Source organism: Neoarius graeffei, chromosome 1 (genome assembly GCF_027579695.1).
Source record: "Neoarius graeffei isolate fNeoGra1 chromosome 1, fNeoGra1.pri, whole genome shotgun sequence".
In the NCBI taxonomy this organism is placed as follows: domain Eukaryota; kingdom Metazoa; phylum Chordata; class Actinopteri; order Siluriformes; family Ariidae; genus Neoarius; species Neoarius graeffei.
The window spans coordinates 96979432-97000886 of record NC_083569.1 but is presented as its reverse complement, the minus strand read 5'-3'; the positions used below and the strand labels follow the sequence as shown (position 1 = coordinate 97000886).

The following is a 21455-nucleotide window of genomic DNA, read 5'->3' as shown; positions in this document are numbered from 1 at the left end:
AAAAATTTATTTCTAAGCATCATGCTTTAAAAACAAACAATTCATTGGAAAATACTGCTTAGTTAGTTAAAAAAGCAAAGATGAATAAAAAAATAAAGCCAATTAAATTAAAATGCAATTTAAAAAAAAAAGCTCAGGCCATAATACATTAAGAATAAAAATATATATTTTTTGACATATTCACAGTATACAATTTGGAAACAGTGCATAATTACAACTATTCATTACTCGGCATGGGTAAGTGTGTCCAAACTTTTGACTGATACTGTGTGTGTGTGTGTGTGTGTGTGTGTGTGTGTGTGTGTGTATACAGTACCAGTCAAAAGTTTGGACACACCTTCTAATTCAATGGTTTTTCTTTATTTGTAGTAATTAAAAGACACTTCATGTCTTAGTAATGATGGATGTCATTTCTCTTTACTTAGTTGAGTACTTCTTGACATAATATGGATTACTACAGTTGTGGAATAGGGCTATTTACTGTATGTTTATTATGTACTATTAACTGTTTGATCTCAAACACATTAAAAAGGCAAGAAATTGCACTAATTAACTTTTGACGAGGCACCTGTTAATTGAAAAGCATTCCAGGTGACTACCTCATGAAGCTGGTTAAGATAATGCCAATAGTGTGCAAAGCGTCATCAAGGTAAACACTGGCTATTTTGAAGAATCTAAAGTATGAAACATTTTCTTAACACTTTTTTTGCTTACCACATAATTCCATATCAGGTCCTTATGCTACAAAAGTCTATAATTATAATATTGGCATGAAAACACATGAGTTTTTAAATGAATAATAAAAGCATAAAAATTTGAACAAAATACACTCATAAAAATGCATGATCATTAAAATACCACAATTAAAATAATAATAATAATAATTTAAAGCTTTTCACACAGCATGGTTTTTTTTTCTTCTGTAACATCATCTAAATTCTGGAAAACAAATATACTTATATTATCTTACTCAAAATGATGAAATTTAACTCAGTACTTGTAGAAAATTATATTAAAGTGGCACTTGAATAGATTCCAGGCAAAATTTTAAAAAGGTTAAAAAAAAAAAAAACGAGCAATGAGCCAGCACAAACCCACCACTCACTTTAGTTTTAAAATATTAACTCGTTAACACTCAGTAATTTTCACAGAATAGCATTTAAGTTATACTGAGTTTATGACTAAATGAAATAACTTGCAACTTTGTTCAAAATGGATAAAGTGGATGATAATCTCATCCACTGTGTGTGGCTGCTTCTCAAAAACTACACTGCACCTGTAATTTTGTTTGTTTTTCACCATGTTTGTTTCACCATGTTAGTTCGCTGTTTCAACAAACCCTGATTGGACATGTTGGTTTTTCTTCATGAACCTATGGAAAAGGACAATATATAATTTATTTATTAATGATGTAAACTACTATTGGGTGTGATTTGTCAGTAAATTTGTGTAAATTGCATGTAAATAAATGTGTAAATTTACTGCTAGGTCAACCAAACAAAAATTTCTAAAAATGTTTATAAATCTTTGTCTTCATACTCATGTGCATATAATAATAATAATAATAATAATAATAATAATAATTTCAATTTATATAGCGCCTTTCACAAACCCAAGGATGCTTTACACAAGAGTTACCACCAAAAAAAAAAAACTAGGAAGAATAGTGTGAGGTAAAGAGAAAAGTTTTCAAGTTAGCTTTGAAGGAAGAGAGAGTGGAACAGTCACGAAGTGATTTGGTAACAAGTTCCAAAGTTTAGGAGCAGCAACACTGAATGATCTGCCACCCATAGATGCCAGTTTAAAACATGGAACAGTCAGAAGTCCACAGACAGAAGATCTGAGGGAGCGGGAGGGACAGTACAAATGAATTAGCTCACAGAGATAGGAAGGAGCGAAACCATGAAGAGCTTTATAGGTTAAAAGCAAGATTTTGTATTTGATCCGAGAGATAACTGGCAACCAATGCAGTTGCTGTAAAACAGGAGTGATGTGAGCAGTGCGCTTGGTGAGTATGAGGACTCTTGCTGCTGAGTTTTGGATGTACTGCAGGCGATTGAGCAATGTGGCAGGGAGACCATAAAAGAGAGAATTGCAGTAGTCAAGATGAGAAAAAATAAATGCATTGACCAACATATTGGCATCAGTTTCCAAGAGAAAAGGGCGGAGACGTGCAATATTGTGGAGGTGAAGGAAAGCATTCTTAGTAATTAGTTTATGAGGTTCAAACGTAAGGGTGGAGTCAAAGGTAACTCCAAGGTTTTTTATAACTTGGGAAGGATGAATAGACTCAACATCAATAGTAAAACTGGAGAAATTCTGAACCTGTCTTTTGGTACCTACTAATAGAACCTCCGTTTTGCCAGCATTAAGGACAAGTTTACATTAGACCGTATCTGTCTCATTTTTTTTTTGCGTACGCACTGTCCGTTTACATTAAAACGCCTGGAAACGCCGGGAAACGGGAATCCGCCAGCGTCCACGTATTCAATCCAGATCGTGTCTGGTCCGGTGCTGTGTAAACATTGAGATACGCGGATATGCTGTGCTGAGCTCTAGCTGGCGTCGTCATTGGACAACGTCACTGTGACATCCACCTTCTTGATTCGCTGGCGTTGGTCATGTGACGCAACTGCTGAAAAACGGCGCGGACTTCCGCCTTGTATCACCTTTCATTAAAGAGTATAAAAGTATGAAAATACTGCAAATACTGATGCAAATACTGCCCATTGTGTAGTTATGATTGTCTTTAGGCTTGCCATCCTTCCACTTGCAAGTGGTAAGTGATATGCGCTGGGATCACACACACACACAGCGGCTCAGTCCCGAATCACTGCTTGTGCACTTAACTCGCGCGCTCTGTGAGCTGCGCAGGGCCGGAGTGCGCACCCTCGAGAGGGCACTCGCTGTTCAGGGCGGAGTGATTTGGAGCGCAGGATGTCTGCGGAGCCGAGCGTATCCGTGTATTGGTGTTGCTGTGTGCACGCGAATTGTGTATTGGTGTTGCTGTGTGCACACTAATCGTTTTAAAAACGTTAATCTGATGATACGCTGATGCGGTCTAATGTAAACCCCACCTAAGTTTAAGGCAGTTCTTATGCAGCCATTGCTTAAGGTCAGTGATGCAAGTCCTTAGCAGCTGAACAGAGGCTATGGAAGGGGTGATAGTGATGTAGATTTGAATATCATCAGCATAACAATGAAAGTTAAGGCCATGCTTACGAATGATCTGGCCTATAGGAGAAACATATAAGAAGAAGGGGACCAAGGACAGAACCCTGAGGCACACCTTGAGCAACAGTAGCAGTGGATGATTTATGAACAATAGAAATAAACTGTTGCCTGTTTGCTAGATATGACTGAAACCAGGATAAAGCTAAGCCAGTAATACCAAAAGAAGATAGTCTGGAAATGAGTCATGATGTATGGTGCCAAAGGCAGCTGTGAGGCCCAAGAGAACAAGGACATTGAGATGACCAGCATCAGTTGAGAGCAGGAGGTCATTAACAACTCTTAAGAGAGCAGATTCAGTGCTATGCATATTGTGAAAGCCTGACTGAAAGGGTTCATAGAGATCATTGTGAGCAAGGAAAGTATGAAGCTGAGAGGCTACAACTCTCTCCATTACTTTAGCTAGGAAAGGGAGATTTGAAATGGGTCTGTAATTGGACAGTGAAAGAGAATCTAGACCAGGTTTCTTTAGTATTGGTGTAACTGAAGCAATTTTGAGGGAGATGGGAACAGTGCCTAAAGCAAAACACTGATTAATCAAATGAGCAATATAAGGGGAGATAGCAGATACACAAGATTTAAGAAGTGCAGTGGGTGCAGGGTCCAACAGACATGAGGAGGAGGACTTAGTCATAATTTCTGATACTTTAGAAGAATCAACAGGAGAGAAAGCAGAGAGACAGCAGTCAGCATTATGAGAGAGCTACTAGCGGGACAGAAGAATGAATTTCAGAATGAAAGTGTTGGTAAATACTGTCAATTTTATCCTTGAAAAAATCCAAAAAAGCCTGACACTGAGCAGGGGACCTGGGAGCGGTTGAGGAAGGAGGCTGAAGAAGTTTATTTATTGTATTAAACAGAGTTTTGGGTCTATGATTGCCACTCTTAATGATGTTGGCATAGTAGGAGGATAGAGCAGCATTAAGAGCATCCTTATACTTTGTGATGTGTTCAGAGAAGAGTGAAAGATGAATAGTAAGGCCAGTTTTCTTATAAAGGCGCTCTAGCCGCCTTCCCTTGGCCTTCATGGCCCTAAGCTCAGAGGTGAACCAAGGAGAGGCGCGATTTGCGGAGACCTGTCTAGTTTTAAGGGGAGCGAAAGTGTTAAGTGTGTTAGATCTAGTATTATTGTAAATAGCAACTGTATCATCAGGAGAGGAAACCTCAGAAAATTTACAAAAAGGAGAGAGGCAGAGAAAGAATGCACATCAATAGAAGAAAGATTACGGAAAGAGACAGTAGAACGCAGAGGAAGTTTAGAAGAAGGCACACTGAGACAACACTCAATCAACTTGTGGTCAGTAAAACCTACATCAGAACCCAATACAATTTTTGTACCAGTAGAGCAAAGCAAGTCAAGTATATGACTATGATTATGTGTGGGAAAGTCAACATGCTGAGTTAAACCAAAACATTCAAAGACAGTCAAGAGCTCATCAGTAAGGGAGCAACTAATATCAACATGAATGTTAAAGTCACCCAGAAGAATGATGGCAGTACAGACAGATGAGGCTACAGTTAGCAGTTCATTCAGTTCAGACAGAAAAAGAGATGGTGATGATTTGGGAGGTCGATAGATTAAGATCAGCAACATCGGTGTGGGAGTGGAGGTTTTCAAAGCCAGATATTCACAGGATGTAACATCGTGAAAAACAATCTCTTTAAGTTTCAAACCACATCAGAAAACTGCAGGTAGACCTCCACCCTTCCCTGTGAGACGGGGCTTTGAAATAATGTGTATCCAGCTGGTGAAGACATATGTAAATGTAGATAGTCCTCAGCCTGTTGCCATGTTTCCACCAGCAGAAGTATGTCCAGGGTCTTTTGGATAATTAGGTCATTCATGAGTGACACTTTGTTGGTGATGGAGCGGGAGTTAAAAAGGCCAATCTTCGCAGGAAACGCAGGTGACAATCCAGAGACAGCAGAACATTGCAGTTTCCCAAGTGAGCGAAGAACACTGTGATTAACTCCATGAGTGTTCTTATTGACCTTGGTAATCCAATTGTGAGTCCATATGATGGGTATGGAAGACTCCGAAGCATAATGAGCAGTTGGAGAGCGCGGAGAGTGGTGAATATACAGAGGGCGGCGTGCGATTCCAATAGAGCAGCACAGATTAAATGCCGCGGAATCCAAGTGGCGCTGCACACTAAGGCTTTTTAATTCCTCCGGCGAGTAGGTGTAAAACATGGGTAAAAGCCGGGCCGCAAAACCAATACCCAGACCCACAGTCACGATCCAAAAACAGATGGACAGATGCAGTCCAATGTAAGGTGCAAAGCCACCTAGCCTAACACTGCTCATAAACGTAGCCTAAACACCAGCGGTTCCACACCCAGAGTACAGTGCAGGGAAGCAATTTGACTAGCCTGCACATAAGACAACAGCGTAGTGAAAGGTGGAAACTCACTCACCACTGCTGAAGTCAAGCAGGTGGAAAGAAAGCGGGGGCTCGTAGGCGGGTTAGCTACAGGTGATTGCAAAAAGCCAGTGTCAAAACCAAGTAAGAAGAGTCCGAAATCAACCAAAAAGAAAAAAAAAATGGATAATACGTTGCCAAAAAATCAGAAGCACAGTTAAAGAAAACAAAAAAAAGAAAGAAAACGCCGGGGAGAAGAAGAGGCAGCAAACTCGCACACTACATACTCTCAACCAGAAACACAACCTGGAATGTGCAGAATAGGCATGAAACCTGGTCTCCAGCAATCAGAGGAGAGAACACAACCCAGTTAGCCACCCAGAGTGACAAGGAAGTCCCAAGTGCTCAAAGATAAAGCCTTTGAGCACTTGATCAGGCCTACTAAAAGTCTGTGCCAAGAGAATAATACAGTATATCATTGTGGCTGATTGCCACGAATTGTCATTAAGACTCTGTTCTTGGGCTCCCTCTGGTCATAGGAGCCAGACTGACTAGATCAAGCTGGATGGCCCCTTACAACATGTATATTGATAAATACTCCAGAAATGACCAAGATCGTCCACAGTACAGCTGACTGACATTTAGTGATATCCACAAAACTCATTATCAGCAAAGCTCACAAAGAGCTGAAAATAAAATGAAAAGCACCTTTTAAGCATGACGTGTGCTAGACCAGGGTGTCAAATGTACAGTCTGCAGTTCAAGATCAGCCAGTCAAACACCCTAATTTCACCCAACAAATGAGTTTAGTCTAAGCATTCTAAATTAAAATAGCTGTAGACAGTTATCTAATTAATAGATTAAAAGAGAATTAGTTTATTATTCTTGTCAGGGTGCAGACTTATGGACGCAGTTGCAGGGGAGCTTGCATTGCAAACTGGCAGCCAAATCCAAAATGTGAGACGAAAGGCAGAGTCAAGGTTGAGTGAATGGTCAGTAGATTTGTAAACAGCATGTCAGAGGAAAAACAAAGTTCTGAGTCCAGATATAAACAGAAAACAGGGTCAAGTCACTAAAGTCAGATTTGAGGGGCAAACGGCTTAGTACGTGATCACATACATGTACACAGAACGATACTTTGCACTGGATGTTTGTGACTGAGGTCCTGAAGTCATGCAGGATAAATGAGGAGTAATGAGGAACAGTTGTGGTGATGATTAGAACTCAGGAGAGGGAGGGCACTGTGTCACTTGGGAATGGTAGTATGTGGCGGCCATGTTTGGAAGCTGCCACAAACTCTGATTGCTGGCACTTTTACTGACAGATACCCCCCCCAAGGCATTCACTCTGGGAGTACTTTCCTTTCTGGGATGACCTCTTTTCCTGGGTGCTGGTTTCTTGGGATGTTTGGCATGAAATTCTTGTGTTAAAGGTGGATCTAGGATGTCCTTGGCAGGGACCCAGCTGCGTTCCTCCAGACCGTACCCCTCCCAGTCCACTAGATATTCCAGGTTGCCCTGTCTGTGATGGGAATTGAGGATCTTGTGTACCTGGTAGACGAGTTGTCCTTCCAGTTCTAGGGGTAAGGGAGGTTCAGTGGATGGTGTATTGGTGGCTAAGGGGCCCTGAATGGCAGGTTGGAGGCATGATGCGTAGAATGTGGGTGACAGATGACAATGTTGTGGGAGCTCTAGTTTGTAAGATACTTTGTTGATTCGGCAGAGGATTTTGAAGGGACTTATGTACCTGGTATGGCCCTTCAACATGCATTATGCATTGGACTCTCGTAGGTCCTTGGTGGACACCCACACTCTGTCTCCCAGTGAGAACATGGATGTCTCTCCACTGTGCTTGTCAGCATAGAGTTTATACCTGCTGGCCACTTGCTCTAGCCACTGGTGGACACTCTCCCATACTTGCTCACTCCTTTGAAACCATAAGTTCACTGCCAGGATGTGTGAGGGTGAGTTGTCCCACAGAAATAATGGCAGTTGATACCCAAGGATGCATTGGAATGGTGTGGGCTGGGTGGCTGAGTGCTTAATGGAATTTTGGGCATATTCAGTCCAGGGGAGAAATTGAGATCAGTCCTTGTGATTTTCCATACAGAACACCCTCAAGAAGCACCTGATCTCCTGATTGGCACATTCCACTTGGCCATTAGACTGTGGATGGTGTCCAGAGTTTATGCTCACCAACACCCCTCGTTTGTCCATGAACTTTGCCCACCCCCTGGAAGTGAACTGGAGGCCCTGATCGCTAACAATATCTTCAGGGATTCCATAGGATCTGAAGATGTGAGAAGATGAATTCAGCAATTTCAAAGGCAGTCGGCAAGCCAGGCAAGGGGATGAACTTCAGTGCCTTGGAGAACTGGTCAATGATCACCATGATAACTTTGTTATACTATGACTTGGGCAGATCTGTGATAAAGTTTATAGCCAGATTGGATCAGGGTCTTTGGGGTGTAGGGAGTGGCAAGCGCTTACCCACAGGTGGAGCCTGGGGTACCTTGGCTTGGGCACAGGTGGAAACAAACTCATTGATTTGAGACACCATGTTCTCTCACCAATACTTAGTTCAGATTAGCTAGGAGGTGCACTAACTATTGGGGTGTCCGGTGGCAGGAGATGAGAAAACCTGCGAAATGATTTGGCCTTGGAACTGTGCTGGGATGAATATGAGACCAGTAGGACATGCATCTAGAGGGTTGCGTGATTGAGTTTATTTCCTTGTCAATTTCCCATGTGATGGCATTAACAAAGCACTTGGATGGCAGGATTGGAGTGGGTTCTTGGTTGAAAGTTGTGGATGTATCAATTCTGGATAACGCATTGGTTTTAGTGTTTCTGGAGCTGGGATGGTAGGAGATGGTGAATGAGTGGGTGCAGGCCAGGTAATCACAGCTGCAACTTTACTTGAATCCATGCTTGCGACCTTAACACTGATGATGTATCCCAGGAATGCAATCTGGGTTGCATGAAACTCACACTTCTCAGCCTTGATGTAAAAGTGGTTCTCCAGGAGCTGGGTGAGTACTGATCTTATGTGTTCTCTGTGAATGACTTAATCTGGGGAGTAGATCAGAATGTCATCAATGTATATACCGTCCCAACACGTCCCTGAGGATGTCATTGATGAGGTATTGGAAAAAGCTGGGTGCACAAGAAAGTCCATATGGCATTATACAATACTCGAAGTGGCCTGAAGTTGTGCTGAATGCAGTTTTCCATTTGTCACCCTCTTGAATTCACACCAAGTTATAAGTGCTCCTAAGGTTTAATTTGGTGAATATGCAAGCAGACTGTAATTGTTCTCGAGCAGATGGTATTAGTGGAAGTGGGTAGGGGTACTTAACTGTAAATTGGTTCAGTCCTCGATAATCAATACAGGGTTGGAGACCCCCTCCATTCTTCTCCACAAAAAAGAAGCCTGCAGATGCGGGGGATGTAGATGGATGGATATATCCCTGTTGCAGTGTCTCCTGAACATATTCCTCCATGGTGGCTTGTTCTGTGATGGAGAGTGGATATATGAGGCTGCATGGAGGTGTGGTGCAAGGGAGGAGGTCAATGGCACAGTCATAAGGTCTGTGAGGGGGGCAAACCACTGGCCTTACCCTTGCTGAATACCTCCTTAAGCTCATGGTAGCAAGCAGGAACATGTTCGACACCCCCGGGTAAGGGTCTGTCCATGGAAGTGGAAGCCAGGGCGATCTGTGGCAGTTGCAGGCAGTCTTAAAGACATGAGGGAGACCATCGTAGTGTTTCTGAGTTCTGTCAGGAGATGAGGGAGTTGTGGAGTTGTAACCGAAGGAATCCCAGAACTATGGCCTGATATGCAGTGTGGGTGATGAACAGTGAGATGAGTCCTTTGTGAAGTGCCCCAACCTGATTCTCTACTGGTGCGGTGCAAATTGTGATGAGCCCATCCCCAATGGGTCTGCCATCTGTCGCCTTCAAGCTCACTGGTCATTGGAGCTCTTCGGTAGGCAACTGGAGCCTCTGAACGACCTTGAGGTTGATGAAATTGCCCTCTGCCCCAGAGTCTATTAGAGAAGATGGGACAAGTCTGGGAGGTTTAACAATATGTGGAGTTTAAGAAATCAGTGCGGAGTAGTAGCTCTGTGACTCACTGGGTTGGTGGAGTTGGGTTCTTTATGGAGATAAGCCTGTTTTCTTTGGTTGGTTGGACAAACAGGACATTGTGCCAATAGATGACCATGTTTGCCACAATAGAAACATAGCCCCTCTTGGAACCTTCTTTCCCTCTCAGAGCAGGGCATGCACATGTTGGAAATTTCCATAGGCATGGGAAACTGGGGAGGTTGAGAGCAAATAGGAGTGTGCTGCAAGGAAGGCCTGTTATGAAGATGGTCCCAGTCTAGCGACTAGGTCAGTGAGAGAAGTCCAATGTGAGTTGTTCATCCTGACATGCAAGCTCAGTTATAATATTTGGGTTTAGCCCTTGGCAGAATGTGGTTTTCAGTGTCGGTGTGTTCCACCCACTGCCTGCCACTAGTGTGTGGAATTCAAGGGTGTACTCAGTCACTGTCCTCACTCCTTGCTGGCTCATCAGTAGTTTTTCTCCTAATTCAACGCCCTCAGGTTGATGGTTATTTGAACAGCTCAATAAAAGATCATAGGCTCACCACCCCATTCCCATATGGTGCTAGCCCACTTCATAGCATTGCCAGTGAGTAGATTAATGAACTGAGCTATCTTCTGTTCTTCAGTAACTCCCGTGAGGGTCACAGAGTACAGCGAGCAATGTTGGACGAAACCCTTGCATTCAGACACCTCCCTGGAAATATTATCTGGTCAAAGAACCATCGTGGAAGCACTCACAGGGGACACAGGATATGTCAGAGGGCCTGCGAGACAACAGCAGTTAGTTGTGACATACAGGTGTTTAATTCACTCAGCATTTACTGGCATTCTCCCAACAATTGTCTCTGCATAGTAAGAGCAGTTTGCTTCGCCTCTTCTGCTACATCCATGGTGTACATCCAAGCATTCTGTCATGGTGCAGACTTACGGAAACAGTTGCAGGAGAGACCAGGTGTGTCACAAACTGGCAGCCAAATCCAAAACATGAGACTAAAGGCAGAGTCAGGGTCAAGCGAAGGGTCAGTTGATTTGCAAACAGCATGTCAGAGGAATAAACAAAGTTCAGAGTCCAGATAGAAACAGAAAGCAGGGTCAAGTCACTAAAGTCATATTTGAGGGGCAAACGGCTTGGTATGATCAGGTACACAGAATGATACTTCGCACTGGATATTTGTGACTGAGCACTTTAAGCAGTGCAGGCTAAACAATGAGTCATGAAGAACAGCTATGGCAATGATTAGGAGAGGGAGGGCACTACAACAGTTGGGAATTGTAGTTCATAGTGGGCATGTTTGGAGGCCACCGCAAACTGATTGCTTGTGTTATTACTGACAATTCCTCTATACAGCGACATATTAGGGTCATTGAAGGTAAAAAAAAATTACAGAGCTGGAGGTGGGGTGTAATGTTCTGAGAAAAAAAAAAAAGCTCAGAATTTCCTGGATTAAAGTTGACATTTACAAGAAAAATATGATATAAAGTCTTTTTTTAATTTTTTTTGTCAAAGAACATCACTTTTCAAGGTTGGCTCCACCTCATCACACCATATATGCACACACTTGCCACATATTATGGATGATCTCATCAAATTGTACTTTTCACTCAGATTTAGCAAAAAGGAAATACTCATGATTTTAGCCCAGAATCACCATATTATCATAAGCATCCAGACTCTGAAGAGCCATCGCAATGAATCGAGTCTATTCAGAAGAAAACAATATACTGATCTGGATGAGGTGATAGTTTTGTGCATCAGGAACCACAATGCAATGGACAGGTGCAAGGATATCGCTGGTTACATACACAGGCAATTCAAATGGGATTTGTGGTACAGCAGGACACAATGCAACAAATCATCAAATTTATCGATCCTCAACATTTGGAGATTGGAAGAATGCAGCATGGCATGTAGCCTATTTGTTCGATTTGATAACGACTACTCTAGCTGTTTTGCATACATTGCTTAGGCTACATACAGGCCCACTGTACATTAATATAGAGCAGTGTGGAGAGAGACAATGGTACAGACAAATAATACATTTATTTTGTGACAGATAATGAAATCTTCCAGTAATGCAGCTCAGCCATTGTCATGCATAATTTTTTCAGAAGAACAGACTAATTCTTCCTCCTTTAATAGGGTCTTAATTGGTATGTAGTGACCCAGTTGAATAGTAAGTGTTATTTGTCTTAATTTATCAATTTGTTTTAGTTTGCTTTTTTAAGTCATTACGTGAATGATTGAGTTTCAAAAAGTGTCATGTTTACTGAATTGAATTAAATGTTTAAACTTGACATCCACCCATCCATCCATTATCTGTAACCACTTATTCTGTGCAGGGTTGCAGGCAAGCTGGAGCCTATCCCAGGTGACTATGGGCGAGAGGCAGGGTACATCCTGGACAAGTCACCAGGTCATCACAGGACTGACACAGAGACAAGTAACCATTCACACTCACATCTACGGTCAATTTAGAGCCACCAATTAGCCTAACCTGCATGTTTTTGGACTGTGGGGAAACCGGAGCACCCGGAGGAAACCAACGCAGACACTCCACACAGAAAGGTTCCTGTCGGCAACTGGGCTCGAACCCATAACCTTCTTACTGTGAGGTGTCAGTGCTAACCACTACACCACCATGCCATCTTTAAACTTTACAGTGTAATCCATATATAAAGTCATAGTAACTGCAAACACTTTATGAAAACAAACCCTGTACATTTATCATCATGGATATGAACAGAGATTATTACACAATGACTCCTACGGTACCTGGATTATCCCTTTTGCCCTTTTTTCTGACCTGGGCATAGGTCGCATCAGCCATTTCAGTGAAATCCCCTGGAAAATGAAACAAACACACACCAACTGAATTACAGAAAGGGCTGATATGTTATAGATTTTTTATCATGATGTTTCCAGTAATGAGGTATATTCTCTGTTTTTTCTTCTCCACCACAGCGAATCTGTGAAGTTTACTACTGTTAAAATAATTTAATAAATAGTGGTAAGAGTAAAAAAAAAAAGATTGCTGAAATACTACCAAAAAAATAAATTACTGGTATTTATGTGACATTTGGGTGATTTGTATTCCATCCATCCATTATCTGTAGCCACTTATCCTGTACAGGGTTGCAGGTAACCTGGAGCCTATCCCAGCTGACTATGGGCAAGAGGCAGGGCACACCCTGACAAATTGCCAGATCATCACAGGGCTGATACATAGAGACAAACAACCATTAACACTCACATTATCAGCCATCAATTAGGGGCTCTGCATGCTCTTGCGACAAGGCTTTCGCAGATAGCTTTTCGCAGACAGTTGTAATTTATCGTTGAGCAGGGAGTAATAGGCGTGCGCGATGTTATTCACCGCCACAACGCAAGGGGGCGCAAAGTCGCAAAATCGCTAGGAGTAGTTGGTGGGTGTGGTTAGTGGAGTGTTTATCCTCCGGTTACTTATAATGACTAGAACTGGAGTCGTATAGATGTACGTACTACCTCACTTCCTTGATTAACCGCTCTTCGTGCTGCTCCATCTTCGCGCGTGTTTTTAAAAATGGCGGTCGTGAAAACAAACCAAACCGGGAAAGTAAGGAAGCGGAAGTGCGTGTACAGCGGATGTAGAGTGGACCAATCAGAGCCCTCTTGTCTGCGACGCTGTCTGCGGTGGTCACAATTTTTGGGAGGTGCGCGCAGAGCGTCTGCGAAGGGGGGGGGGGGGGGGCTTCGCAGACGCTATCTGCGACGCCATCTGTGAGGACTGGGTTGTCAGCATAAATTGGCCTTTAGCCTAACCTGCATGTCTTTGGACTGTGGGGGAAACCTGAGCACCATCAGCCGCTGGGCTCAAACCCAGGACCTTCTTGGTGTGAGGTGACAGTGCTAACCACTGCGCCAGCATGCCGCCTTTAAACTTGACAGTGTAATCCATATATAAAGTCATAGTAACTGCAAACACTTTATGAAAAAAACCTGTACATTTATCATCATGGATATGAACAGAGATTATTACACAATGACTCCTACCTGGATTATCCCTTTTGCCCTTTTTTCTGACCTGGGCATAGGTCGCATCAGCCGTTTCAGTGAAATCCCCTGGAAAATGAAACAAACATACACACACCAACTGAATTACAGAAAGGGCTGATATGTTATAGATGTTTTATCATGATGTTTCCAGTAATGAGGTATGGTATATTCTCTCTTTTTTTTTTTTTTCTTCTCCACCATAGTAAATCTGTGAAGTTTACTACTGTTAGAACAATTTAATAAATAGTGGTAAGAGTAAAAAAAAAAAAAAAAAAAGATTGCTGAAATACTACCAAATAAATAAATTACTGGTATATAATAATGGTATTTATGTGACAGTTGGATGATTTGTATTCCATCCATCCATTATCTGTAGCCACTTATCCTGTACAGGGTTGCAGGTAACCTGGAGCCTATCCCAGCTGACTATGGGCAAGAGGACAAGTCGCCAAATCATCACAGGGCTGACACGTAGAGACAAACAACCATTCACACTCACATTATCAATCAATTTAGAGCCACCAGTTAGCCTAACCTGCATGTCTTTGGACTGTGGGGGAAACCGGAGCACCGGCCGCTGGGCTCGAACCCAGGACCTTCTTGCTATGAGGCAACAGCACTAATCACCGTGCCAGCCCTGTGATTTACCGTATTTTCTGGACTATAAGCCGCTACTTTTTTCCTAGGTTTTGAACCATGCGGCTTATACAAAGGTGTGGCTATTCTGTGGATTTTTCTTCCATCGCTAGGGGCGCTCTAACCGGAAGTAGAATCAAAAATAAGATAGACGAAAAATCAATGCAAAGAAGAATTAGCAGATCTTTAGCAGACAGAACATGCACGACAAATTACTAACTGGTAATTATTTTCAAATCCAGCGAAGATGATTAAAGTGACTTGTGGTTTCAAACACAGGAGAAATGAAGAGGGAAATAAATACCGGTTATTTTCTCTTGGTTCTGTTCCGTTTTAATCAGCAAAGTTGCTGCCGTGTTAAAAGGCACTGTTCGGAAAGAATCTATTCAGGTACATACATGTACATTTACAGTACAAAATCGTTCTGTACATGCAGTAAATATCTAATTTTTCACCATAGATATCTGCGGCTTATAGCCCGGTGCGGCGTGTATATCTTTTTTTTTTTTTTTTTTTTTTTTTTAAATAGAGCGGATGCAGCTTATATACAGGTGCGCTCTATAGTCCAGAAAATACGGTATCTTGTTAAACTGTAATTTCTTTGCACATTAATTAGTCTCTATAAGGAGATCTGCCAAATGACTGAATGTGTAGGAAGTATAGTATTTGACTGCACTTCCTCAAATATCTCTCTTTGCCTAAGCAATACTGTTGTCTGGAGAGACTGTGTATACTCTTTGAGCTCATCTTACCGTTATCCATGTTCTGCTTCAGTTCTGAGTACACAGTGTCAGCTCCCTCAACACTCTTTCCTAATGGGCAACAGTCACTTATTTAAAACACACCATTCATATTAACCCCATAATAATTGGCTTTAAGATGAATAACTGATATTGCACAATGCAAATTGAATGAATTTAGTCCCACCTTCTTTTCGCTTTGGCTTCTTTTGTTTTTTCACCTCAATTTCAGCATACGTCACATCACCTGGGTTGGTGGCAGCATCTACAAAAATGAACAGACACAGCTTTCTTTTCTTACTCTTCATGCTTGTATTTATACAATCTTTAAAAAAAAATTAAAGATATACCCCATACCCACATGCTATTTTACAGTTCCTAACCAATTGCAGTGACAGGTCCTAATTTCCCAGATACTGAACGAAACACCAGCACAATTTCCCATAAATTATATATTCCTAAGACTAAATGGTCACAGTTATCCAGAAGATGATGCAGAAAAAAAACCACTTTCCATAAACACATTTAGCTTAACCATCAATCTGTTGTCATAAAGATTGCAACCTGCCAATCCTCATAATGCCACTGTTTTCAGTTTGTCTCAGTTTTTTTTTTTTTCTTTGAGGAGTGAACTGTAGTTTTGTGGGATTCATGTTTGTTGATTAGCTTGGTCATTAAAGGACATTGCACTTTTTTTTTCCACTGTAGACCACATTTGCAGCATAATCAGCCATAAGTGCCATTAGTTTTAAGGGACTGATTTGAATCTACACGGTTCACTTCTGTTCACAGCCTATATCATGATGCTGTTGTCCATAGCCACATCTTTAAATAAATAAATAAATAATCCAGTTTCACTCGCCTCCATATAGGTACAAGCCATGATACTACCTCCACCATGTTTCACCATCACACTCTTAATCTTTATTGTATTTAGTTATACAGCATTTTTGCAGGCTTGTTAATGAACATTTGAGCAAAGCATAGCCTCAGTTTTCTATTTTTTCCCCATTATATCATAGTAAACTTATACAGGAAACATTCACTGACTGATCATTGTTTTGTTTTGAACACTTTTGAGTGATCACTGATTGATTGATCTTTATTCAGTAAACTATGTATTGCCTGATTATAAATAAGGTATTGCCAAACCTTAATGTTACTGACACTGCTTTGTCTTTGACTCAAACTGATGCCAGGAAAAAAAAAATTAAATGGAATATCAACTGTATAGTTAGTGTTATCTCTCTTGGAGATTTTGCTAAAGAGTCTGAATTTTTGTCATTAAATGTGGCCAAGAGCCAATTACATCTACAGAAGGAGCCATTTAACTGACACTGCAGACAAACTACAGATCTTTTCCCTTAGCCCATCTTGCCTTACATGCTCATCTTAAAACAGTTGAATAAATATACCTTGTTAGAAAAAGCTCACTGTGTAACAATCTTCATAAGCTTTTCCATTGGAAACCATCACATGAAAGTGTGCATACACTAAAGTGTAGAGAGACAACTGAATTGCAACATTCAAGATCCCAAAGGTTGTGGCCAGAAAAGTGTTCAAAAATATCAGACTGGCCCATGGCCTGGTAGAGCATTTGAAGAAAAAGGAGTGTATTACAATAGTGCACTATTGTACACTAAACAATAGTGTAGTTCCTATTGATTCCATGATTTAGTCCATAAAGGTGGAATTATTTCTTAATTAATTTCAGGTCAAATAGTGTGCACTGGAATACAAATTCTTACACATTGCACTGTGTATGTAACTATGTTTTTTTTTGTTCTTTTTTTAAGTTACACAGTGATTATGGCTGCTGTAACCCACTTAATGAATGTAAAATTGCATTGATGTTATATCTCTGATGAAATTTAGTCAAAAATATGTTGTGTAGATGTAACTCTGTGTCATCCCGTTGAAGTGTCACAGGATATGTGCAAAAATGAAAAACTGCATACAATAAGTACAACATTAAACAGTATGTCATACAGGACATTATACTTACCCTTGGATTTCATGTTTGCAAATTTAATTGGGGAGTAAACCACATCACTTGGTCTCAATGCAGAGACATCTGATGAGGGAAAAAAATGTAATTTAGGCTGTTTGCATGGTAAAGAGCAGTAGCTAATGAAGACTATTTGTTCCTACAATAAGTCTGATGGTCTTTTAAAATAATGTGCAATCAAACCATCTTACTTTCACTGTGAAATTTAACCTTTTTCATTTCAATTTTGGAATACATCACATCATCTGCCCCTCTGGCTGCATGATCTAAAATAGAAATTTGATTAGTTTAATGCAAAAGGCAAAAACAAATTTAAAAAAAAAGAGTTGACGTTAGTTTCATGCAGCATTCTTACCATTTTGTTTCTTTTTTCTAGTCACAACCTGTGGGTTGACTGTATTACTGGAGCCAGCTGCAGAATCAGCTAGAAGAAAAGAAAATGGAGCCATTAGAGAAGCTACTGCAATGCTACTTTGCCAGATCTGTCTATTTTAACCATAGAAATCTAGATAAACTATACCTGTGGTTCTGGTAGCAGCATTTTCATAGACATTTTCACCATCTTTTAAAGAAAAACAAATTAAAGACTTTAAAGAGAAAATATTCAACAAGAACAAAAACTCCTTGAAAAACAAATGCTGATGTATTTATTGTTATTGAAGACTGACCTGCAAGCTGATTGGTGTCCTGATTTACTGCAGAAGACTGAGACTGATATTCTACACCTTCTCAACAGAGTAAAGCAGTGAACAGGTTAAAACATTGCCTTTGCAGGTAAGTATATTTAGAGCAACATGAACACATAACCAAAAAAAGAGCTAGAAGGGACATAATTTTTCCTCAAAAACAACAAATATGTGCAAAAAGTCTGCTCTCAAACCTTTTTTTTTCTTGGAACGTAACAGAAGGATCAGTAAGATCATTAAGATGGCAAACACGAAGGCCAAGCTCAGTCCTAAAATTAGTCCAGTGGATCTAGGAGCTGAAACTAGGGAAAGCGCAGATCCGTTTAAATACTTCCTATTGTTACAAATGTAATTCAAGTAAGATGACATGATTCCCTTACCTCTGACTGAAACCCAGCTTTTTGGTGACTCTCCTCTCTGTGGGTGTTTACAGTGGTAGAAACCTTCATCTGACTTTGAGACACTCCTGATGGTCATCTCTCCTGTAGTCTGGTTCTGGAGAACTGAATCATTTTTATAGAAATCAACACCAGACTCTGAGATCTTTGTGTTGCGATACAAACAGCGTAAAGTCAGAGGACGTCCCTCAGTAACAGGATGGACAGGACTGTCCAGGATCACGTCACCATCTGTAGGAAAGAGAAAGAAAACACTGAAAAAAAGAATACAATGCCTTGCAAAAGTATTCATACCCCTTGAACTTTTTCACATTTTTCCACCTTACAACCACGAACTTAAAAGTTTTTTATTGAGATTTTATGTGATAGACCAACACAGAGTAGCACATAATTGTGAAGTGAAATGAAAATGATAAATGGTCTTCAAAATTTTAAACAAATAAAAATCTGAAAAATGTGATGTGCATTAGTATTCAGCCCCCCTGCATCAATACTTTGTAGAGCCACCTTTTGCTGCAATTACAGCTACAAGTCTTTTGTGGTATGTCTCTACCAGCTTTGCACATCTAGACAATGAAATTTTTGCCCATTCTTCTTTGCAAAATAGCTCAAGCTCAGCCAGATTGGATGGAGAGCGTCTGTGAACAGCAATTTTCAAGTCTTGCCACAGATGCTCAATAGGATTTAGGTCTGGACTTTGACTGGGCCATTCTAACACATGAATATTCTTTGATCTAAACCATTCCATTGTAGCTCTGGCTGTATGTTTAGGGTCATTGTCTTGCTGGAAGGTGACTCTCCTTCCCAGTCTCAAGTCTTTTGCAGCCTCCAACAGGTTTTCTTCCAGGATTGCCCTGTATTTGGCTCCATCCATCTTCCCATCAACTCTGACCAGCTTCCCTGTCCCTGCTGAAGAAAAGCATTCCCATAGAATGATGCTGCCACCACCATGTTTCACAGTGGGGATGGTGTGTGCAGGGTGATGAGCAGTGTTAGTTTTCTGCAACACATAGCGCTTTGCATTTAGGCCAAAAAGTTCAACTTTGGTCTCATCTGACCAAAGCACCTTCTTCCACATGTTTGCTGTGTCCCTTACATTTCTTATGCCTGTCTTCCAACAATGGCTTTCTTCTTGCCACTCTTCCAAAAAGGCCAGATTTGTGGAGTGTACGACTTATAGTTGTCCTGTGCACAGATTCTCCCAACTGAGGTGTGGATTTCTGCAGCTCCTCCAGAGTGATCATGGGCCTCTTGGCTGCTTCTCTAACCAGTGCTCTCCTTGCTCGCTCTGTCAGTTTAGGTGGACGGCCATGTCTTGGTAGGTTTGCATTTGTGCCACACTTTTTCCATTTTTGAATGCTGGATTGAACAGTGCTTCTTGAGATGTTCAGAGCTTGGGATATTTTTTATAACCTAACCCTGCTTTAAACTTCTCCAGAACTTTATCCCTGACCTGTCTGGTGAGTTCTTTGGTCTTCATGATGCTGTTTGTTCTTCAGTGTTCTCTAACAAACCACTGAGGCCTTCACAGAGCAAGTGTATTCATGCTGAGAGTAAATTACACACAGTAGGACTCTATTAACGAATTAGATGACTTCTGAAGGCATTCTGAAGCTCCAGTTAGTTCAAAATGCCGCAGCAAGAGTCCTTACTAGAACTAGAAAATATGACCACATCACGCCTGTCTTATCCACACTGCATTGGCTCCCAATCAAATTTCGTATTGATTATAAAATACTACTATTGACCTTTAAAGCACTAAATGGTCTCGCACCACAGTACCTGAGTGAACTTCTGCTCCTCTATGACCCGCCACGCCTACTTAGATCAAAAGGTGCAGGCTATCTGCTGGTACCTCGTATAGTGAAGGCTACATCAGGGGGCAGAGCCTTTTCTTACAAAGCCCCACTGTTATGGAACAGCCTTCCAAGTAATGTTCGGGAATCAGACACAGTCTCAGCATTTAAGTCTAGGCTGAAAACATATCTGTTTAGTCAAGCCTTTTGTTAATGGTGTTTATGAGGTAAAGGAGTAGATCTGGAGGGTCCTCAGACATAGAGTGTTTTGGTAAACTGGGATGTATGGATGCTGTCAGTCCCCACTCGCTTGCTCACTCGAGTTTGTTGACGGTGCAGTGGCTGGCTGCTTTATGTCCCGGGGCTCCCTCATGCCTGTGTTACCTTCTGGCTCTCTCCTTTTAGTTATGCTGTCATAGTTAGTTGCCGGAGTCCCTGCTTGTACTCGGTGCAATATGTATACTGTTCCTACTTATTCAGGTGACATTGGGCATACCTAACCACCTGTGTTTTCTTTCTCTCCCCCCCCCCCCCACCCCAAATCTGTCCCTCTGAGTTACATGGAGTCAACAGGAAATCTTTTGGTGGAGACGGTGGGGACCTCGACTGGCTATCGTAGCCTGCAGGGAATCGGCCGTCAGACATTCTGTCGCATGTCCCAGACCCGGTTAAATGTAACTGAATTGTCTTGGCCAGGCCTAACGGTCCCATCTGCAGCTCATCATTGCTGAGGAGTGTGCTCCCATCACCCAATCAAGCATCCAGCCAGAGCAGGTCATGATATATTTTTTACCATATTAACATGCCATTGTGCGTCATGCCTGATGTAAAGACTCTCGTCTCTGCGAGCCTACCACACAGATTTAATACTTGTCATTTTTAGGGCATACCTAACAACGTGTTTTCTTTCTCTCCCCCCCGCCCCCCCATCTGTCCCTCTGAGTTACATATTGATCCTGGGATTGAGATGCTGGCCTCTTCTGCCCCTCGGACCTGCTTGATCCATCCTGGTGCCCTGTGTCTGGTCGGAGTTTTATCGCCCCACTCCTGTGAAGGACGGCCCCATGAGGACAGTTGAGGGTTATACCTGTTAAAACTGTTAATATTATAGTCAGGCTGTCTGTTGTTGCCCAAATGAGGATGGGTTCCCTTTTGAGTCTGGTTCCTCTCGAGGTTTCTTCCTCATGTCGTCTGAGGGAGTTTTTCCTTGCCACCGTCGCCACAGGCTTGCTCATTGGGGATAGATTAGGGATAAAATTAGCTCATGTTTTAAGTCGTTCAAATTCTGTAAAGCTGCTTTGCGACAATGTTTATTGTTAAAAGCGCTGTACAAATAAACTTGATTTGATTTGATTGCACTGGATTGTATTTAGAGGTATCAGAGTACAGGGGGCTGAATACTAATGCACACCACATTTTTCAGATTTTTATTTGTTTAAAATTTTGAAGACCATTT

At 41.5% G+C, this 21455-nt stretch overlaps 1 protein-coding gene across 1 annotated transcript in view; it reads right to left on the bottom strand.

The window, feature by feature from the left end:
* Positions 1-1260: 1260 nt before the first annotated feature.
* The window catches only part of LOC132885533 (titin-like), a 978782-nt gene continuing 958587 nt past the window's right edge, over positions 1261-21455 (bottom strand). The window contains 12 exon segments of the mRNA XM_060920287.1: positions 1261-1372; positions 12476-12544; positions 13733-13801; positions 15124-15183; positions 15299-15376; positions 17117-17185; positions 17311-17385; positions 17475-17543; positions 17640-17681; positions 17788-17844; positions 18000-18107; positions 18186-18434. Coding sequence (XP_060776270.1) covers positions 1365-1372; positions 12476-12544; positions 13733-13801; positions 15124-15183; positions 15299-15376; positions 17117-17185; positions 17311-17385; positions 17475-17543; positions 17640-17681; positions 17788-17844; positions 18000-18107; positions 18186-18434 — 953 coding nt within the window. The 3' untranslated portion in view covers positions 1261-1364.